This window comes from Balaenoptera borealis, assembly GCF_965194805.1.
Source record: "Balaenoptera borealis genome assembly, chromosome: 6".
Lineage (NCBI taxonomy): Eukaryota > Metazoa > Chordata > Mammalia > Artiodactyla > Balaenopteridae > Balaenoptera > Balaenoptera borealis.
Window position 1 is genome coordinate 10,900,320 of NC_138863.1, and position 22,729 is coordinate 10,923,048.

The following is a 22,729-nucleotide window of genomic DNA, read 5'->3' on the forward strand; positions in this document are numbered from 1 at the left end:
TTCCATTCAGACTCTCACTACATCTTATCTCTTCTCATGTGGAGGGTTATCAGAGTGACGACAGACATGTGTGCGGTCTAGCTTAAGGGGACTGGAGTAGATTAGTGTTTACAGGCGACATATTTATGTTGCTTGAGATCACTTTCATGTATAGTTAAGGGACTGCTAGCCATCCACATGTAGGAATGGCTTCCTGAATGCTCCCATCATGGACTCAGCCAGACATTGCGGCATGAAGATTTTAGATCAGAGACGGTTTCACAATATGAGCTGTCCTACCATCCCCAATACCAGAAACATAAAATAGTGAAGGGAAAACAAGGTTTTATGTGCCAGAAGCTAGTCTGTGGAGAACTCTTGCAGTCACCAAACATGTAAAATTATAAATACAAGATTGGGTTCTCTTTGGTGCCTAGAAAACACAGAAGTCCTTTCCTGGTGGGAAATTGGACAATACAGCATTGAAAGTTATAAATGAACCATGAACTTTTTCTTTCTTTATTAATTGGAATCAAACAAAAGAGAATTTATCCAAATTTTTATGTTTGTAGAGCACAAATTTGTAATGGTATTAAAATTAATGAATATATAACAAGCCATATATGAAAGAAATTATGTAGTGGTTTCCCACTAAATTTGACAACACCTGGAAAATGTATATTATCAATAAAAGTTTGTGAAGTTGAAAAAACTTAAATCAACAGTATTAAAGACTGAATTATCTTTCTATTCTCTTTAGAGAAAATGATGTCATAAAACTGCTTTTATATGAAGAGATGATCAGAGTATGGAACCAAAAATGTAGAGAAAAAGTATCATGGAGGTGCACCGGGCAGCTTATTAATTAAAATATCATTTTTCTGAAAGTTCTCATGTTTGTGGCATTTGTCAGTCTTTTTATTTTTTTATTTTTCTTTTTTAATTAAATTTTTATTGGGGTATAGTAGCTTTACAATTTTTTTTAACGTTTTTATTGGAGTATAATTGCTTTACAATGGTGTGTTAGTTTCTGCTTTATAATGAAGTGAATCTGTTATACATATACATATATCCCCATATCTCTTCGCTCTTGCGTCTCCCTCCCTCCCACCCTCCCTATCCCACCCCTCTAGGTGGTCACAAAGCACTGAGCTGATCTCCCTGTGCTATGCGACTGCTTCCCACTAGCTATCTATTTTACGTTTGGTAGTGTATATAGGTCCATATATACACTACCACTCTCTCACTTTGTCCCAGCTTGCCCTTCCCCCTCCCCATGTCCTCAAGTCCATTTTCTAGTAGGTCTACATCTTTATTCCCATCTTGCCCCCAGGTTCTTCATGACCACTTTTCTTTTTTCTTTTTTTAGATTCCATATATATGTGTTAGCATACGGTATTTGTTTTTCTCTTTCTGACTTACTTCACTCTTTATGACAGACTCTAGGTCCATCCACCTAACTACAGATAACTCAATTTCATTCCTTTTTATGGCTGAGTAATATTCCATTGTATATATGTGCCACATCTTCTTTATCCATTCATCTGTCGATGGACACTTAGGTTGCTTCCATGTCCTGGCTATTGTAAATGGAGCTGCAATGAACATTGGGGTCCATGACTCTTTTTGAATTATGGTTTTCTCAGGGTATATGCCCAGTAGTGGGATTGCTGGGTCGTATAGTAGTTCTATTTTTAGTTTTTTAAGGAACCTCCATCCTGTTCTCCATAGTGGCTGTATCAATTTACATTCCCACCAACAGCGTATGAGGGTTCCCTTTTCTCCACACCCTCTCCAGCATTTATTGTTTGTAGATTTTTTGATGATGGCCATTTTGACCAGTGTGAGATGATATCACATTGTAGTTTTGATTTGCATTTCTCTAATGATTAATGATGTTGAGCATTCTTTCATGTGTTTGTTGGCAATCTGTATATCTTCTTTGGAGAAATGTCTATTTAGGTCTTCTGCCCATTTTTGGATTGGTTTTTTTTTTTTTTTTTTTTTTGATATTGAGCTGCATGAGCTGCTTGTAAATTTTGGAGTTTAATCCTTTGTCAGTTGCTTCATTGGCAAATATTTTCTCCCATTCTGAGGGTTGTCTTTTCGTCTTGTTTATGGTTTCCTTTGCTGTGCAGAAGCTTTTAAGTTTCATTAGGTCCCATTTGTTTATTTTTGTTTTTATTTCCATTGCTTTAGGAGGTGGGTCAAAAAGGATCTTGCTGTGATTTATGTTATAGAGTGTTCTGCCTATGTTTTCCTCTAAGAGTTTTATAGTGTCTGACCTTACATTTAGGTCTTTAATCCATTTTGAGTTTATTTTTGTGTATGGTGTTAGGGAGTGTTCTGCTTTCATTCTTTTACATGTAGCTGTCCAGTTTTCCCAGCACCACTTATTGAAGGGCTGTCTTTTCTCCATTGTATATTCTTGCCTCCTTTATCAAAGATAAGGTGACCATATGTATGTGGGTTTATCTCTGGGCTTTCTATTGTCAGTCTTTTTAAATTTGAGATTTTTTTGTGTTTTCTTTTCTCCTTCTAAATAAATAAATATTCACTTTCACATCTAATTTAGAATTTTGAATTTCATCATTCTTTTTCAAAAGGGACGTCTCCTAAAATTGGATGTACATCAGGCCCTAAAAACCTCCCCTACCACCGAGATGCAGAAATATATATGGACTAAATATAAGCAAGTGGTTGGTTTATGTCTTGCTTTGTTTTGGTCTTGGCCCAGCTAGCAAATATGGAGCGTTTCCTCCAAATATAGGTAGAGTTTCACATTGTAGCAGAAAATGAATGAAAAATTGTTCATCTTCAGAAACTAAAGACAATATTGGAGGGCAGATAAATGGTTATTATAGATGCTTTTCTTTAGTCTCTCTGCTTTGCCCTCTCCCACTGGGAAATAAGATAATAGAGCTTTGTGATGCCCAGGGGCCAGGTAATGCACCTTTCTTTAAGGTGAATGGAAAATTGTCTAATCAATTCAATAACTGTCATCCCAGCTGCATGTAAAGAAAAGTCCCTGAGTACTAATGGATATTGAACCAATTTTCCAAGGGCAAAGTAACTATCATTATATGAATATTCTCAAACTCCTCTAGATCATGAACCCCTTCCAAGCATCACCTACTATTTATGTTTCCATTTGCATTGTCTGCAGAAGGACTCAGGCCTGAATCCTCCCTGTTTACCCATCTTATTAACCCAAAAGAAGAGAACCTCTGAATGAGAGTGAGGGTGGCATTTCATGCCCTTCCTTGCCCCAAATGCCCATCGAGTTACTCTTAAGAAGCAAATACTGTAGGCTGCACTGCAAAGATATTTTGAGCCCAGGAAACTTGAAGAAATCTCCCAATACTTGGGATGAAGACAGTAGTGATCTTTACACTTCAGCAATAAATAACTATTTTAATTTTTAAGGCCTTTCCCAAAATCTTTCAATTATGGTTCTTTTTCCCTCAAAAAGAAAAAGAATGGACTATAAGAAACCATGACCTCAAACGACTAACTGAAATCAGAAGCCCCCATATCCTTGCAGGCATCTACTTAAGTCCAAACGTCTGACTAAATACCCAGATAATTAATGTTCTCATCCAGTTTTGTATCATCAAATCGGCATGTTAGGAATAAAAACCTTTGAATGATTTTTAGTAAAATATTGTAAAACCTCATTTGCATGACCTCATTTAACATGAACCTTCCAAGACCTTATTTCTAACACTTTTCTTTCTCCAGGACTTTGCTGCAACCAGACTCTCTCCCTGCTTCTTTACAGGGCATTGCACTTTCCTACTTCCAAATATTACTCATACTATCTGACCTCCCAGGGACGTCAGCCTCTTTCCTTACCCACCAAAATCCTATTCATCTCTCAATAACGTATCTTGTCTCTTTGCAAATTTTCTTAAAACTTTCTTCTCACCATTCCCATCTGAATGCCCATGGTGGTTTGTTTAATCTATGTGATGTGTTTAAATTGTACAATTCTTTTACTGTTGCTCTGAATTATTATTTAATCTTGTAGCTGTTGTTTTCATACTCTTACTTATTCAGACACTTGTTTAAGATAACTACAGAAGAGGCAAACACTACAACAAGATGAAATACATTAAAATTAACTAAAACAATGAGACAGAGAAATCCATTGATTGTACATGATATGAAAAGTGGGTGGAGAAAGGGAGCAGGAAATAAGAGGAAAGAGGGAAATAACAAGAAGTGTTTGTTGCAATTATAAACAGAGGTTGAGAGTATTACAAGTCTTTTTCCTATTTCATGAGATTTGACAACACTTTATAAACCTGAAGATTTTCTTGGGACTGTTACACTGGTTCTATACAAAGGGGCTTTGTTTTGTTTGTCGGGCCATGAAAGACGGAGGGCATTTGGTGGGATCAGTTGGAACTACGAGTAGGAATTGGGTGCACACGCCCAAAGGTAAGATGGATGTTTCTAGGCCAGATCAACTGTACAAAATATGTACGACTCTCTAATCATTTGCCCCAAACTAATTCCTGCTTTCTTCAAAAATGACTGTCATGATTTTCACTTAACTGACACTATTTGCCCTCTTTCCCAGGTGTGCTTTGTGAACCTGGATGTGAACAAGGACGCATGCAGTACAGAGCACCTGCAGCAGGTAGCACTGGGAGCTAGGCTCTCTGGGAACTCACTTCAACGACTGGCTGTACTGACGAGAGAACTAACATGACTCCCCATAAATGATGCTCACTTTGTAGGAGACTCTTTAATTAGGTGGTTTCATCACAGCCCATCTCCCTGATCCCTTTTCTGCCACTTTCCTACACAGTTTGCCCTCCTTATATTTGTGAAACTTGCTTTCCCCAGCAGACAGGCGCTTTCTCCTGCCCACCAGTGCCTAGGAGTGGCTTTTCTACTCTCCCCTTCTCCACTCTCAAACACTCAGTCTGTGGTGACTTTTCCAAGGTTTTTGCAAAACCCACTTGATACCAGCTAGCTCTTCCCTCTGGTTTGCTCCTTCCTGCTGCTTTCATCAAATGTTTTATATCTAACCTCAGTTTCCTAGCCCTACACTCATCTGGGACTCAAACTTTTTGCACTCTGCAGCAGCTAAATATTCCAGGCTCGTCCAAGGTTGTAAGATCCTGATGTAAATCCTTGACAACATGCAAAAACTTGAAGGTCCACTCAATCCTTCGGAACTAGAGCCTATGGGTACAGTGGGAAGGATTCATTCCCAAAGCTGAAGATGATTTGATTTCACTATTTGGTGTAACACTCTTTAATGCATAATAGCACACCATTTGCCGCTTGATTATCACAGTATGGTAGACCTGAAGTTACTCAGTTACTCCCGCAATGTTCTTTTCTTGACGATGCTGCACCTGAAGCTTCTCCAGCTCAATTGCCCATACAGATTATTTATTATTGACTTCCACTGAGCTCCAAAATATCACTCATCTGTGTAGTACTGGAGACATCTTCAAAAGAAATTGTACATATAATTTCATTTGATGGAATTATGGTGCAGAGTACATCAGAGAGAGAGCAGGAAGGACCAAAGCAATTGCCATCTTAAGAACTGTGTTTCCATCAAACTTTATGACATAGAAAAGACACATTATAACTTAACAGCATTTTTTTCCTACTCATTTCTCTGATTAACGTGATCTTCATGGAAACAAAACTGTTTCAGCAGTGATCTTTGGGACAGCTATTACAGTACTTAAATATGCAAATAGATGACAGATATTAATTTTTAAATATATGTGAAATGGAAATTTGGTAAGATTATGAAAATCACATTTTTAGAATCTATAGAATGCATATGTAGATGAGTATTTCTAATTAATCTGTGCTGTGTATGGATCTCTTAGTATTCCCTGCTTGTGTTCTCAGGTTTTGATATTCTTTTGTTTGATATGTAAAAGAAAATTAAGTATATATGTCTACCACAATAAAAGACTAAAGCAAAAAGAAAAAAAAAGAACATTGTATTTAACGAACTTAGGTGTGATTTGAGACCACCTTCTGCTATGCCTAAGGGTATACATAAACTGATTAAGCTACATAAAGGTGTTCAAGGAACTCATCTCATCTTCTCTGGATCTCAGGCTACTTATGTGAGAAAGGAAAGTAATAGTGGTACCTAATCCATATAGGGGTGTTGCAGTGATTGAAGATAGTAATGTAACATATGTACAGTCCTTAATATGGTGCCTTGTAATAAATACATACAGAAAAATCAATGTTAGCAATTATTTTATTATTAATATTATTATTGGCTTTATTAGAACACATGGTTATTAGTTAATGGGCTTCTTATTCAAGGATTTAAAAGGAAAAAGTTCCCAAACTATCATGTATAACTGTGGTGTCACAATAATCATTAAGTGTTTACTTTGGAAAACTTAGAAGTAAAAATGTTTAAATCTTTATGTTAGGAAATTTTCTATTCCCATCTAAACCTTATGCTTCAATTTTATACAATCTCTTCTAGTAATAATCTTAATAGATTAAGTAATCTATATTACGAATTGTTACTGAGTATATTATTTTTGCAAGTAAAATAATTTTGGGGTAGTATTTTGGAAGTGAAAATAAAACATCTAAGCTAATAAAGATTCTTGTTCTACAGAAATTGGGCAATGTCTCACCAGATCTTCCAAAATTTATAAGCTCCATGAATGTCCAAAAGCCAAAAGAAAATGAAATTGTCCTCCTAAGTGGGTTAACATCTGGAAATCTCCAGGCAGATTTTGAAGTTTCACAGGTAAGAAATATAAGCTCTTGCTAACCTATTCACTAGTAGTAAGTTGTCTGTGGTCAGCCCTTTACACAAATCAGTATAAGGCCCAAATAGATGCTATACGTAGACTCCCATAGCATAAGAATCAAAAATGTCCTTGTATTCAAGAATAGGCTTTACTTGTATTTCTCTTAATTATTGCCCCTCATAGCTTGACAGAGTTTCCCTTACATCAACTCCTGGCATATGTTATCTTCTCAAGTTTATGGTTCTGAGTTGCACTTAAACTAAAGCAGACACATTAGGCATTGGTTGGTTGGCTTGGTTTTCTACAAATCTACTGGATAATCAAAAACAGAATTGTCTTCTGTTTCAGGAACAATAGCAAAATTCTAATTCATACCTTGTGGTCCTAGAATTGCACAATTTCTTCTTTCTGGATACTATTTATTTCTTAGGATATATCAAACCAGCCAAGCTAATAAATATAGGATAGCAGCCGAAAGATGGAAATGGAGTTTCCTAGGCCCAAAAATGAAGTTCCCAGAATAAAAGAATATTACCGAAAATAAAGTAGAATTTAAAATACTATTATTATCATTCAATCTACTAATGTTCATTATTATTAGATATATCATTATAACACTGAAGAAAACTTTAAAATTTTAAATTGTTTAACCAATTTACAGAAAAACACATAAAAGATTTCTAAAAACATACTGTATAAAAGATCGCGAATTTTCTCAAATAAGATATGTTGATAGTGATAGCTACAGTTTAAAATAGTGAGCATTTGTTTTCCTCTAAATTGCTCTTCCTTGTGTTTTAGTTTTGCTGGAATGTTTTAAAATTTTCTTTTATTCTTTAATCCTTCAAAATATCAAAAAATTCAGAGGTCCACCCACTATTTCTTGCTGTACTCCAGATACTTAATAAAAATCTACACACAGCCTGTTAACAATTTGCTCATCAAGCCTAGAACAAAATTCTTCCCGGTCAATCTAATAACACATTTCCTTAGTGAGAAAATGAATTGTTTGAAAAGAGAATACAGAAACATCTCTAAGTACCCTCTCTTTATACTAGGCAAAACCATGGTGACCAAAAGCAATTTTCAAAGCTTAGTTTTAAGAGTGGTTTCTGCACCAGGCCTGTTAGTAAGGATTTCTAATTAAACTCTCCATGAGGAGAGTTGGAAAGAACACAGGAATTGGAGTCCAGCAGACCTGGATTGCATTGCTGGCTCTTCCACATTATATTTCTGTGACTTTGAAAGAGTCGGTGAGCCTTTCTGTGCTTCTGATTTCTCATCTGTAACAGAGCAGTAGCACCAGTCACTTCACAGAAAATTGTTTGCATTAAAGGTAATAAGATATGCAAACACCTAGGAGACTATCATAAAAATTATATAATAATATCTGCCATTATTTTACAGGCTCTGTTGTTTGCTATCATTTACCTAAGACTCTCAGGATGTTTATTTACTTTCAAGAAGATTGTAAAGAAAATACATTTTCTTCCTAAGGGTACCACGGCGGTGTAACATTGAATGTTTAATAACAACCTTTCCCTAAGTCTGTCTTGAAGTATTATTTAACTGCTCATATTGCTTTGCTAACATTTCTTTTGATTTCTACCCCATTTCACTTCGTTATTTATATTTAGTCTAAATGATATGAAATGACAATATGCAATCATTTTGACCTGCAAATCTGACAGCTTCTTAGGGTTCAACTTTATTTTTGTTCGTGTCTGATCTACTGGGAGTATGTTATGCCCCATCCCCTAGAGTAATTATTTGATTCATCTTTGTACCTCCCAGCACACCTTGCATATAATAGGCACTCAGAAAGTATCTATCAAATTTCACTTTAGTATATTATGTATGAATTCAGTGGAAAGAAAATTAATCAAGCCAGCTCTCATGACTCTATAGCAGTGGATCCTCACCATTTGGGGGACCACAGATCCTTCATGAATTTCATAAAAGGTATAGACCAATACTTCTCAAATGTTAATGCATGTTGGAATCACCAAAAGATTCCTTGAAAATGCAGATTCTGATTTAGCAGGTCTGGGGTGGAGTCTGAGATTATACATTTGTAACAAGCTCCCCTGTGATGCTGAGGCTGCTAGTACACAACCCACACTTTGAAAAGCAAAATTATGGACCACCTTCCTTGAGAACAGACCTAATCACATAAGCACAGAGATAAATTCTATTTCTGAGCCCCCTAGGGATCCCTGGACCCTTAGAGAATTATTGAATTTTTCATTTTATAATCATCTCTCCTAGAATTACTCTAATTATAATATGCAATCAAAGAGATTGATACATGATATTTATGTCAGAAAAAGATATACTACTTCCAAAGATACAATATAAATGTCTATGTGTATGTGTTCCTCTGCATCTACACATCCTCACCACTCACTCACACACATACATTCAGACTCAAGGACTCTAAAATGTCAAGTTAACTAGGATGAGACCTAAGTAACTCCAAGCACAGTCAGCATGTTTTAAATAATCCCATTTAGACATAAAGTATTCCCAGACATTTTGAATTCCATTTGAGATAAGTTTATTTTGCTTCCCTTTGTCCACTAACTGTTGTTTCCATTCAAATAATTTTCTCTTAAAAATTACTATAAATCAGCATATTGTTCCTCTTACAAAAATGAAAACCCCAATGCACAAGACATGTCTGTGATTTACTAGTAATCTGTGCGTGGGCAATTGAAACTTTTTTTTACTGCTATTCTAATGAATAATACTATGAATAGTGAAAATGTGTAGCAGAGAATAGGGAGATGGTCTGTAACCCTGGAACTGAACAGAATTAACAGGTCTCGGTGGGACACCAGCCAATGACTTGACCTCCTTCACTGTTGTCCCCATATGCCCATCCTTTAGACAGAATTCGTTCACTTCCAGGGGATTTCTTTAAATCTCATTTTGACTACTTCTTCAAATGAACAATACAAATTATAAAGTTTAACTGTAATTGAGAAAATACTCACTATCCGTCTGAAATACTGGCAGAGGTTGTACTGAATATCACCAAGGCAGAAAAAGATATTGATCTGAGAACGTGGGATTCAATTTAATCAAGAGGGATGCCCAAGACAGCCTTAACTTTCCCCTCAGCTTGATTAAACTTTAGACAGCCTTCCTCCTGACTCCAGGCCCTAAACCTCCCTTTTCTCAGAACATTTACTTTAGTAAACTTATCATTATAAATTGTTTCTCTGCCCCATTGAGATGTAAATTGTTTTAAAAAGCCTTTTGCCAGTTTTACACCCCAAGAATATCTTTCTGAAGGACCTAGGACCCATCTCTTTGAAATGTAACCATCAGCAAAGCTAGTGTCCTTGTCTCTGTGGAAGGGTGGGAGCTTAACTTCTACGGGTACTTTGCTCCAATTTCCAAGACTACTTCCAGCCATGAAGATACAAGAAAGTTTACTTTTCCTTACCGAACACAGATGGATGTCAATCCTCCTATGCCAGCTCTTAAAAACCCGATTGCCTTTTGTTTCAGTGGTGTTGTGGTCCAACACAGTTCTGGCCTCTCTCTCCTATTTTAATAACTTTGGATAAGGTCTTCAGTGCCTGGTAAATGTTGCCCAGGGCAATTTTTGCTTCGACAGGAGAGAACAAAAATATGTGATATAATTAGTCTATTTTCCACTAAGTCAAACTTTCTCCTGGGTACACTGTGTTCCCAAGCACCACTTGAATTGTTTTCAAGCGGTTCATCAATAAAAGCCCAGAAAATATTCCAAATATTTTAAAGGTCCCCATTCCTTCTAAGAGGAGAGATTGATAGAAGAAGAAAGGTCAGAGGGAATGGTTTTATATTTTCTCTTTTAACAAATGCCTTTTTCTCTCTCTGCTTCTAGTGTCCTTGGTTGTCAGATATCTGCTTGGTCCAGTGTGCAAGAGGGAACAGACCAAACAGTACCAACTGCATCATCTTTGAAATCAACAAATTTCTGATTGGTCTGGAACTGGTGCAGGAGCGGCAGCTCCGCCTGGGAACAAACATCTTAAAAGTGGAGGATGACACAAACTGTTCCTTGTCTTCAATTGAAGAAGACTTTCTCACCGCATCCGAGCACTTGGAGGAGGAAAGTGAGGTGGAAGAATACAGGAACGGTGAGGACTTTCCAACAAAACCAATGTGCATCCTGAAATTAGTCACCCTATCAAAATGTCTGGGTTAAATTTCAGAAAAGTTTCAGGCCACATCACAATCTTCACTTAAGGAGTTTAAAGAGGGAGAGAGAATAAGAAAACACTAGTGGGGATGCTGACGGAGGCATTTTAACAGATTCAATGGTTAGGTGGCCCCATTCTACCTAAAGATGCCTTAGGGATGCAGAAAGAAAGCTATGTGTTTTAAAACAAAATCCTCCTGCCTGCCAAGAGATGGAGACTATCACTTGGAGGAAAGTTAACGTCCCTAAGTTTTCCATTAAAGCCATGTGTTAGTTGAAACTGAGTTAGATTGACCTGAGTCCTAGCACTGCCTCTTTGAGGCTGTGAAACCTGAGGCCAGTTATCCAGTCTTTTTGAGCCCCAGTTTCCTTGTCCACAATTTGGGAGTATAGCAGTGCTCCTAGCACTATTGTATTTATTATATTTAACCATATATGTTTGTTGTATATATTATTTAACCATACATATTTATTATATTTAACTATTATTGTTGTCAGGACAGAGGGAAATAACCCAGGAAAGTGCTTAGCTTTCATTTATTCATTCTTTTTTTTTTAATTGGAGTATAATTGCTTTACAATGTTGTGTCAGTTTCTGCTGTACGATGAAGTGACTCAGCTATATGTATACATATATCCCCTCCCTCTTGGACCTCCCTTCCACCCACCCCATCCCACCCATCTAGCTCGTCACCGAGCACCGAGCTGAGCTTCCTGTGCTTTATAGCATGTTCCCACTAGCTATCTATTTTACACATGGTTGTGTATATATGTCAATCCTAATCTCTCAATTCATCCTACCCTCCCCTTCCCCTCCGTGTCCACAGGTCCGTCCTCTACATCTACGTCTGTAGCTCAGTGAACAATGGGTTACTCTTCCCCACAGAGGAAGGGATACCCCAGATGCTGTCACCACTGTCCTTGGGGCAAATCCTGTGCCAACTTCAGAATAACTCTTTCAACAAGGCCATGATTTAGGTGACCTGCACATCCTCCCTTCTTCTCCTGTACCCACTGGGAAGGTTCAAGACACAACTGTCTGTGTTACTTTCTCCCTGAAACATGGTGACCAGCCCTCAGCTCCCAAATGCCCTCCAGCACTCTAGCTAGCACTTGCATTCGTACCCCGCATTGAAAGCCATTTTGTTGAGCGGCAGTGCACAGTGAAACTCAAAAGACTTCTCGGATTCATTTTTCTTAAAGAAACATTCAAAATGCTATTAAAAAAAAAAAAAAAGATACCTGATTCTTTAAGGCATCTTTAGGAATTAAATGTTATTTTAGACTCGTGGAAACCTGCTACCTAAAATGTAATAGCGGGTATATTATACAGCACTTAAAAGAAACAAGCTATTCATGAAAAGATAGGAAGGAAAATTAAATGCATATTAGTAAATGAAATAAGCCAACCTGAAAAGCCTGTATTCCAGAAAAAGCAAAACTATGGATACAGTAAAAAAGATCGGTGGTTGCCAGGAGTTTGGCAAGGGTGCAGATGGTAGTTGAAGGGCTGAATAGGTGAAGCGCAGAGGATTTTTTGGCCAGTGAAACTAGTACAATACCACAGTGACGGATATATGCCATTACACATGTCTAAACCCATAGAATGTACAACATCAAGAATGAACCCTAAGGTAAGTGTGGACTCTGGGTGATTACGATGTGTTATTATGGGTTTTTCAATTGTAACAAATGTACCACTCTTGCGGCAGAAGTTCATAATAGAGAAATCTATACACATGTGGAGGCAGGGGATATATGAGAAATCTCTGTATATTGTCTCAATTTTAACCTAAAACTGCTCTTAAAAAAATGAAGTCTTAAAAAAGAAAATAAATAAATCAATAAAAAGTAATCGTGGCCCTCATTTTCTCTTCACTAGGTTATGAAAATATAAATGTCTCAGACAATGTTTTGGAAAGTAAAAAGCCAAAAGAAGCCACTCAGGAGGAATGGAATTACAAAAAGGAAAAGTTACTTTATGCTTTGGAAGATAAATATGTTAGCAAATATCATACACCGTTGATTAAAACAGAAGGATCTCTGGGAAAAGTGGCAGAAGATACAGGTTTGCAGAGTCTAGATCCCTCACCCAAGCCATCAGAGTGGAAAGGTGAAGTTGTGGGGAATGATAAGCCAACCACAAGTTATTATTATTCAGAAAATGTTAAAGGTCAAGAGGGGAAATCACAGGCACTATGTATTCCAGGTAATGCTTATTTCTCAGGGATGGTTAAGAGACATGGACCTTCTGCACGTGGTACTTTCTCTGAGCATGACAGCAGTTTAGACCCAGGAGACCATGAAGATGGCACAAACTCCATTCTTCCCATAAAAGATGGAGAAGCCACAACCGGCGAGTATGCTACGAATTTAGCAGAATCTGTGCTGCAAGATGCATTTATTCGATTATCTCAGTCTCAGCCTACCCTACCCCAGGAATCTGCAGTCAGTGTTTCTGTAGGAAGTGCGCTGCTCGCCAGTGGTTGCTCCACAGAAGATATCGGGGTCCCTCGGGCATGGAATGAGCTCCCCCAAATTGTCATTGTTGAGAGTCCAGAAGGCAGCGATGCTGGCCCTGAGCCAGATGTCTCCTCGTGGCCCAAGACAGAAGCCTCACTTGAAACTTCAGCCATCCTCTCTGGAGAGAACTCCAGCAAACACCCCCAGAGTGCTCTAGAAGTAGCATTAGCCTGTGCAGCCACTGTGATTGGAACCATTTCCAGTCCACAGGCCACACAAAGATTCAAAATGGAGCAAGAATCCCTGGTTTCAAACCATCCACTGGGAGGAAATGAAACAGTGCAAGCTCAGTCATCTCAAGTATTCAAGGAACACTCCATCAGCAAATATTCCTTTCCATCTGCTCTGTGTGGCATGACTCAGGTGGCAAGTGCTGTTGCTGTCTGTGGCCTGGGTGAAACAGGAGAGGTGAAGTGCCCTGTGGCTTCAAGTGGCTTCTTGTCTGCAGCTGAGCTTTCTGCAGCAGTCCCCCCACTTTGTGGTTCAGTGACCGGGAAGAGCATGGAGCTGGGGAATGAAGTCATTGCAGAGGCATTGCTCAAGGAGGCCACTCTGGTCTTAACGAGACCTAATGCCTACAGCAGCATTGGAGACCTCATGGAATCAATGAATAGGAGAATCGTAGAAACTGTTTCAAAGCCTCAGACCGTGTGCTCAGAAAATGTCCTTGGGAATGAACTGGCACAGACCCTGTCCAATGTTATCCTGAAGCATTCCATTGATGAAGTTCACCAGAAAAATAAAATAATCGACCCCAACGATGGCAGGCACTCATCTGAAACCCTAGACACCTTAATGGAAAGTACAAATCAGCTTCTCTTCAATGTGATATGCTTCACTTTCAAGAAGATGAGCCACATTGTACAGCTTGGTGAACGTCCCGCCATCCTTTCTAAGGAGACCATCAGATGGAGGGAAACCGAACTAGACTTCCAGCCAACTAATCAGGCCACTTGTCAAGCATGGACAAAAGCCACTGACTACTCCAGCAGCCATCCACTTAGCAACCTGCATAGCACCAGCCTTGTTATCAATGATCTTGTAGACGATGAGCATGCAAAGCAAGATAGCAAGGGCCCAGAGAAGCCCGGCCTCTCCCAGAACCCCCCACTGCAATCTGAATTGTCCTGTATTCCCAGAGTGTCTGTTAAAACAGCCCCCAAGGAAATATATCTGAAAGGAATGGTGGGAGAGGATACAAAAAACCCTCATCAACAATCCAGTCACAATGAGAGTGAATGCAGAGCCCCTTCAGAGGAAGAAATGACACCAACCGTTGGCAAGTACATCAGTTCCCAGGACGCTGAGGACAGCATCAATCCAAATGCTCAAGAAAAGTACAACTGTGCCTCACCTCTAAACAATGAAGTTCAAGCTAACCTGTCTTTGTTAGGGAATGATTTGCTGCTTCCTGCTCAATCCACGCTACCGGCAAAACACCCAGACATATACTGCATTGCAGACTTTGCAGAAGAATTAGCAGAGACCATTGTTTCCATGGCAACTGAAATAGCAGCGATTTGCCTTGACAACTCCAAAGGAAAACAACCCTGGTTCTGTGCATGGAAAAGAGGGAATGAGTTTCTGGTTACCCCCAACGTATCCTGCCGACCCTTGAAGAGGAAGAAAGAGAGCCAGGCCGGTGGGGCCCCTGTGAGGAAACACAAGCCACCGCGACTCAGCGAGATCAAGAGGAAAACAGATGAGCACCCGGAGCTTAAAGAGAAGCTGATGAACAGGGTTGTGGACGAGTCGATGAACCTTGAGGACGTCCCAGATTCTGTAAATAATTTTGCAGACGAAGTGGCGGCCAAGATCATGAACCTCACAGAGTTCTGTATGGTGGACGGTGTCTGGCAAGCCCAGAGCTACCCTCGGAGTCGGTTACTCAGTGGAGACAGGTGGAGCCGGCTGAAGGCCTCCAGCTGTGAGAGCATTCCAGAGGAGGACCCCAACGCCAGGGCGTATGTGAATAGCCTGGGTTTAGCCAGTACCCTAAGCCAGCCAGCTAGCAGGGCCAGCTCCGTGTCCAAGCAGTCGAGCTGTGAGAGCATCACGGATGAGTTTTCCAGGTTCATGGTGAACCAGATGGAAAATGAAGGAAGAGGGTTTGAGTTACTGCTGGATTACTACGCAGGCAAGAATGCCAGCAGTATTCTGAACTCAGCTATGCAACAGGCCTGCCGGAAAAATGACCACCTCAGTGTGAGGCCGAGCTGTTCCTCAAAGCAGTCCAGCACCGAAAGCATCACCGAGGAGTTCTACAGGTACATGTTGAGGGACATTGAACGAGAGAGCAAAGACGGCGCCTCCTCCGGACGAAGCAGCCAGGACTGGACGACTGGCTTGCTGTCGCCTTCTCTGCGATCCCCGGTGTGTTACAGACAGTCATCCATGCCCAACAGCAGATCCCTGGGCGCCAGGCTGACGGTGAACGTGCCCATCAAAGCCAACTCCTTAGATGGCTTTGCTCAAAACAGCCAGCAAGATTTCCTCAGCGTGCAGCAGGTCGGTAGCGCTTCCTCGTCGGGTCTCTGCAAATCTGACTCTTGCTTGTATCGGAGAGGTGGGGCCGACCAGATCACAAACATGTTAATTCACGAGACGTGGGCAAACTCAATCGAAGCCCTCATGCGGAAGAACAAAATTATAGTGGACGACGCCCGGGCAGCTGATGCTGAGCCTGCTTCCGGTGGCTCTTCCTTGCAGGTGGAGGAGTGTGCGAGCAGATTGGCTTCGAGCAGAGTGCAAAGTGGGCCAGCTCTGCTTGTTCAGGAGTCTGTTGAGTACCCGAGGAAAAACTCCATTACTGAAAGCAAACATCCCCCAATGTCGTCTCCAAGCAAAGCTGTGCCTCTTGCAAACCACAACAGTTTAGATTCTAGAAAGGAAACGTCCTCGTGCCAGGATGCTGTCCTAAGCCACACCAGGCGATCACTTTGCTCAAGGGAAGTGCCTTTAATTCAGATCGAAACAGATCAGAGAGAAGAATGTGTTGGAGAACCTGAACACGTCCTTTCCAAACGCAGCCCCCTAGAGGAAGCAGAAGAGTGTTTGAAAGAAGAAAAGGTCCCACATGTGGCAAGGGGTGGAGACACTACTGTGAGTTCCTGCCAAAACCCTAGGTGAGTCAATGACCTCTTAGACGAGATAGGGTGCATGGGACTGGAGTTTGCATCTTAATTAGTATTTATTCTAAATCTTAGGGACTTACTGACACAAGAACTGAATTTCTGAGATAGTGATTGACCTCCCTGGGTTTACTATGCACTTAGAAAGATGGAACTTTTTTTTAAAAATCTCTAAAACAAATTCGATTTATATATATAACAGAAGAAATGAGGTATCATTCTCCCCATTACAATTAATCTCCCATAGAATGCTAACTTCTGAAATTAATTCATGGCAGTTTTCAAGCAAAAGAAGAAAATTACATCAACTTGTGCATTTGAAAACAGTTAAATGTAAATATATTTTAATATTGGAATCTGACATTAAATATTTTGGTATCATTTTTCTCCAGGGTCTCTCAAGTTTTTCTTTTTCGTCTTATTCTAAAGGTCTTTTGCAAGGACACCATGTCCCACAGTGCTGGCCCTTTAGATGCATGGTATACCATGGTAGCATAAGTGCAAAACAACATCACCAGCCTTAGAAATTTGAGAGCTGAATCTTTTCCAAAACATAAGGACTAAGTATTGAGTATATTTTTCTTTGTGGAGCAATATAAAGAATTGTTATGGAACATGATCTCCACTAAATAACCTTGAAACCATCACTCTAAGCAATTTTACTTATCTCTGCCTCAGTTTACTCACCTGTTGTGAGGGGGAATAATAGTAATAATTACATCATAAGAAGATTCTTAAGGTTTAAATAAAGAAATGTACACAAGCCCTTACCTCAGTGCCTAGGCCATTACAAACACTCAATAAATGTTTACTTTATGGTTGTTGTTGTTTGGGGGTTAAGGTATATGGTTGCCTTTATTCCAGGAGATCTTTTTCCCAAGAGAAACCTGTTATGAACAGTGTGAGAATTTTATTAAAACTAGAGAATTCTCAGGATTTGCAAAAGGGGAAATTAGTTCCATTTAGATCACATTTTCTAATCTCAGAGTTGCTATCAGAGGATTTGACATATCAAAATAGCTAAACATGGAGCTCAATTCCCTGTGAAAGACTTCCTACCCTCTTATACACAAGAGGGAGGGAAATGATACAGGCACTCTTGATTGTTTGGAAGTGGGGAGGTGTCATGTCCTGAAGATATTTTTAGGCTATTCTCTGAGCGACATTTTCATAATTCTTACTAAAAACTTCATAAAATGTCAACATGATGAAATAAAAATCACATTCTTACTTTTTTAGTTTTTTGTTATTTGAAACAGAATTCAGAATTCATCATGGCAGGCCCAAATAGAAATACCTATTGTATTTTAGGCTAGCACGTTTGTCCAGGTACCAAATTATATCAATTATAAAGAGCTTAAGGGTGACTTAGGATAACCCAGTTCTTGATTTGGGGGAAAATATTATCCTACTGGTGAGCAGCGATGTGTTCTTAACTCAGCCACCTTCTCTGAGATTTTTGAAAAGCAATTACCTAACTTTTTGATAATTTGAGACCACAAGGTATAAACACCAAACTGAGAATTTTGAGCATTCACATGTTGTTGCACTCACTGACCTAACATAATTTTTTTAGAAATATATTTTATGTCGTGTATTCATTTATATTTGCTTCAAGAAAAATAATTATTCATCCAACAAATATTTGCATGCTCACCTGTGATACACACTGCCCTTGGGGCTGCAAGCACAGAAGAAAATAAAGATTTTGTGTCTGTTTCCATGGCTCCTACACACCAGTGCGAGAGACAGACAAGATGCATGGAAAAACCCTTTGGAAAACGTGTGTGATGTAGAGTGTGATGAGAGGAGAATAAAGAGAGTAATGTGGTAGAGAGTTACCTTTTGGGGGAAGTGGCCACTTAAGACAGGATGTTGGCATTTGAGACGAGACCTAAAGGAAGAGAGAAAGGGTGCCGGCGAAATGAAGAATTGAATTGAAGGACTTGTGTCTCTAGCATTATGGTGTTCTAGCTAGAAACTAGTCCACCCACCAGAAAAAGGACATGATAAGAAAACATATCTTTGTGAGTAGAGCTCAGCGTAGAAGAGAAATTCCCCTGAGAATTTATAAACACAGCTTGCCTTAATGCATGTTTGGGGTTCTAATTTGCACCATCTGTGTGATGTAGGAAACCACAAACTGGTAAATTACCTTAAAGCAATCTTAGGTTAACAACACTGTGAGACCTTAGCAGAGGCAAAAATAAATCTCTTGATATTTAATCCCAAGTCTCAAAGGATTTCGATAGATAATGCCTATCAAATATGGGCTCAGAACTTCAAATTTCAAGATACACAGGAATCAAGGCACTATAAGCAAGACTCACAAATATCAAAGTAAAGTTATCGCTAGCAAAGATTGCAGATGTGGGGATGCTCAGATACAGAATATAACATATTTTAAATATTTGAAAAATTAAGGTATACAAAACAGGAGTGGGAAAAACTGCAATCGAAATAGAATGAGGTAGAGTTAAAAGTCAGTTAATTACTACAAGAGATACGTATAATCATTGAAATTAAACATTGCTAGATATAAACATAATTATTTAAAATTAGATTATTGGAATCAAAACTTGAATGGCATACCTGCAGAGAAAACTATAAAAGATAAATGTGAAAGGACTACTGTTTCCACCCATGATGGAGTAACTGAAGCTGAACTTGTTCTCCCTCTGTAAATAACTAGAAAAGTGGACAAAATATATGAAACAACTGTTGTCAGACATTTCACAACAAGCAGCATTCTGAGATAAGGAAAACAAACATGGTGAGCTTTATAATAGTCCAACTTTCTGCCTGGATTCCCTTTTCAGACAGAAGTACAAAGAGGACAAATTTGAGCAGAACTCAATGGTCACTCAGTTGAAACTTCAGAGATTGGAGGGCACTCTCAGAGAAAGAACTCCAGAAGTCTGTAGAGGGATCCCCTCGAGTCTGTTACTGAACCCTAAGCCATGCATGTTAGGTGAAACCCCATGAAGCTAGAAAGCTGTAAGCTAAACAATGCCACACGCTCACACAGGACTAGGAAAAGTTTAGTTCCAACCAGCCACAGTGGAGAAACCATGTTAAACATATGCAGGATTTAGCAGAGACCCTGAAAGAAATCATACCATAGAATTAGGGCTAAACTATCCCTGAAAAATAAAAACTGATCTAAACTTGCCCTAACAAAACTTGAAGAGAAGCATTGAAAAATCAGGCTGAACTGAAGCTAATTTAACCTAGAACGAGTCCAATAGTCTTTAAAGAAAGACAATAAAATCCATTGTTCTAGGAGGTGGGTCAAAAGGATCTTGCTGTGATTTATGTCATGGAGTGTTCTGCCTATGTTTTCCTCTAAGAGTTTGATAGTGTCTGGCCTTACATTTAGGTCTTTAATCCATTTTGAGTTTATTTTTGTGTATAGTGTTAGGGAGTGTTCTAATTTCATTCTTTTACATGTAGCGGTCCAATTTTCCCAGCACCACTTATTGAAAAGGTTGTCTTTTCTCCATTGTATATTCTTGCCTCCTTTATCAAAAGTAAGGTGACCATATGTGCGTGGGTTTATCTCTGGGCTTTCTATCCTGTTCCATTGATCTATATTTCTGTTTTTGTGCCAGTACCATACTGTCTTGATTACTGCAGCTTTGTAGTATAGTCTGAAGTCAGGGAGCCTGATTCCTGCAGCTCCATTTTTCTTTCTCAAGATTGCTTTGGCTATTCGGGGTCTTTTGTGTTTCCATACAAATTGTGAAATTTTTTGTTCTAGTTCTGTGAAAAATGCCATTGGTAGTTTGATAGGGATTGCATTGTATCTGTTGATTGCTTTGGGTATTATAGTCATTTTCACAATATTAATTCTTCCAATCCAACAACATGGTATATCTCTCCATCTGTTTGTATCAGCTTTAATTTCTTTCATCAGTGTCTTATAGTTTTCTGCATACAGGTCTTCTGTCTCCTTAGGTAGGTTTATTCCTAGGTATTTTATTCTTTCTGTTACAATGGTAAATGGGAGTGTTTCCTTAATTTCTCTTTCAGATTTTTCTGTGCATTTCTGCACAGAAAATGCACAGATTTTTCTGTGCATTTCTGTGCATTAATTTTGTATCCTGCTGCTTTACCAAGTTCATTGATTAGCTCTGGTAGTTTTCTGGTAGCATCTTTAGGATTCTCTATGTATAGTATCATGTCATCTGCAAATAGGGACAGCTTTACTTCTTCTTTTCCGATTTGGATTCCTTTTATTTCTTTTTCTTCTCTGATTGCTGTGGCTAAAACTTCCAAAACTATGTTGAATAATAGTGGTGAGAGTGGACAACTTTGTCTTGTTCCTGATCTTAGTGGAAATGGTTTCAGTTTTTCACCATTGAAAATGATGTTGGCTGTGGGTTTTTCATATATGGCCTTTATTATGTTGAGGTAAGTTCCCTCTATGCCTGCTTTCTGGAGGGTTTTTATCATAAATGGGTGTTGAATTTTGTCGAAAGCTTTTCTGCATCTATTGAGATGATCATATGGTTTTTATCCTTCAGTTTGTTAATATGGTTTATCACATTGATTGATATTCGTATATTGAAGAATCCTTGCATTCCTGGAATAAACCCCACTTGATCATGGTGTATGATCCTTTTAATGTGCTGTTGGATTCTCTTTGCTAGGATTTTGTTGAGGATTTTTGTATCTATGTTCATCAGAGATATTGGCCTGTAGTTTTCTTTCTTTGTGACATCTTTGTCTGGTTTTGGATTCAGGGTGATGGTGGCCTCGTAGAATGAGTTTGGGAGTGTTCCTCCCTCTGCTATATTTTGGAAGAATTTGAGAAGGATAGGTGTTAGCTCTTCTCTAAATGTTTGATAGAATTCGCCTGTGAAGCCATCTGGTCCTGGGCTTTTGTTTGTTAGAAGATTTTTAATCACAGTCTCAAATTCAGTGCTTGTGATTGGTCTGTTTATATTTTCTGTTTCCTCCTGGTTCAGTGTGGGAAAGATGAACAAACCTATAAATTTCTCTCAAAAGAAAATGGAAACTAGTGTTTTAGATATAATCACTATTCATTCTGAATCCCTAGTTATGTGACATGGGATATGAGATTTACTGTAAATAGAGTGGGAAATTGAGATAAAATAAAATATACTGACAGATTCATTTTTAAGCTGGATGTTTAACGTCAATCACTGAGATTTAACTTCTGATTTAGTAAGAAATACCCTATAATGAATTTTTTTAATAACATAAGGTCCTAATTCAGTAAGGAATTAGTCCAGGAAATTATTTTTTAACCAAGTAAACAAATGGTTTAGGAGCCCTCCCCTTTGTGCTGAGTACTTGCCTCATTTCCACTTTGGGGAATATGTATATTGTTTCTATTTGTCATCAGTGAACTAACTTATCTTTCATTTGAATTTAGTTAAATTCAGTGAATGTTCCTTTGGCTACATCCATTCTTCCCCTTTCTACCTGCTCAATTTAGAAAAATCTCAACATTTTTGAAAGAAAAATCAAGCTTATTAAAGATCTCTTTTCACCAAATGTTAGCAACAGATCACACTACAAACAGCCACACGTCAAAACCGCACCTGTACAGATGCTTTGAGAAGGAATCTTAGGGACAAGATTTGGTGTGATATTACCTATGTAATTCATTCACATATCAGGGGGATATTTAATCACACCCCAAAAATTATGCATTTGAAACTCTACACTCTATACTAGAACTCATTTTAACAAATATTGTAAAAAGTACAACCATTTTGGAGAAAGGATAAGAGTACTAATTCTAAGATTGAGGAAAATTATGTAGATCTTTCTGTAACCAACCAAGTGTTTTGCATAAAAGTGATCAAGTGTCTTAAGTTGTATTTCCTGGGAACAGACCTCGAGAAGGAGAGTTCAGGCAAATATATATAATTTGTGAAGGAGTGCTCGCCAGAGAAAAGTGTACATACATGGGTAAGGAGGAAGGAAAGACAAGAGTGGACAGAGGGAGATGGTCCCCCCCAAATATGTTTGCACCTGAGGGCACAGCGCATCCTATAGGAAACCCTGAAGCTGGGATGGTCTGTCATGTTTAGTGCAAATTGAGGCAAGGGTGGGCTTTTGTATCTCTGTGTCAGCTGGTCATTGGGGTGCTCACTGGGAGAGGG

At 38.8% G+C, this 22,729-nt stretch overlaps 1 protein-coding gene and 1 long non-coding RNA gene across 6 annotated transcripts in view; both read left to right on the forward strand.

Annotated features, from left to right (window-relative positions):
- Positions 1-22,729, forward strand: part of LOC309630721 — a 312,390-nt gene that overhangs the window by 226,536 nt on the left and 63,125 nt on the right. The window lies entirely within an intron of this gene.
- SPHKAP (SPHK1 interactor, AKAP domain containing) overlaps positions 1-22,729 on the forward strand; it is a 149,743-nt gene that overhangs the window by 108,308 nt on the left and 18,706 nt on the right. For all 5 annotated transcript variants that reach the window (XM_082396160.1, XM_082396162.1, XM_082396163.1 and 2 more), the window contains 4 exons: positions 4,565-4,624; positions 6,605-6,739; positions 10,621-10,876; positions 12,821-16,586. In XM_082396160.1, the coding sequence (XP_082252286.1) occupies positions 4,565-4,624; positions 6,605-6,739; positions 10,621-10,876; positions 12,821-16,586 (4,217 nt within the window). The remainder of the gene's footprint in view (positions 1-4,564; positions 4,625-6,604; positions 6,740-10,620; positions 10,877-12,820; positions 16,587-22,729) is intronic.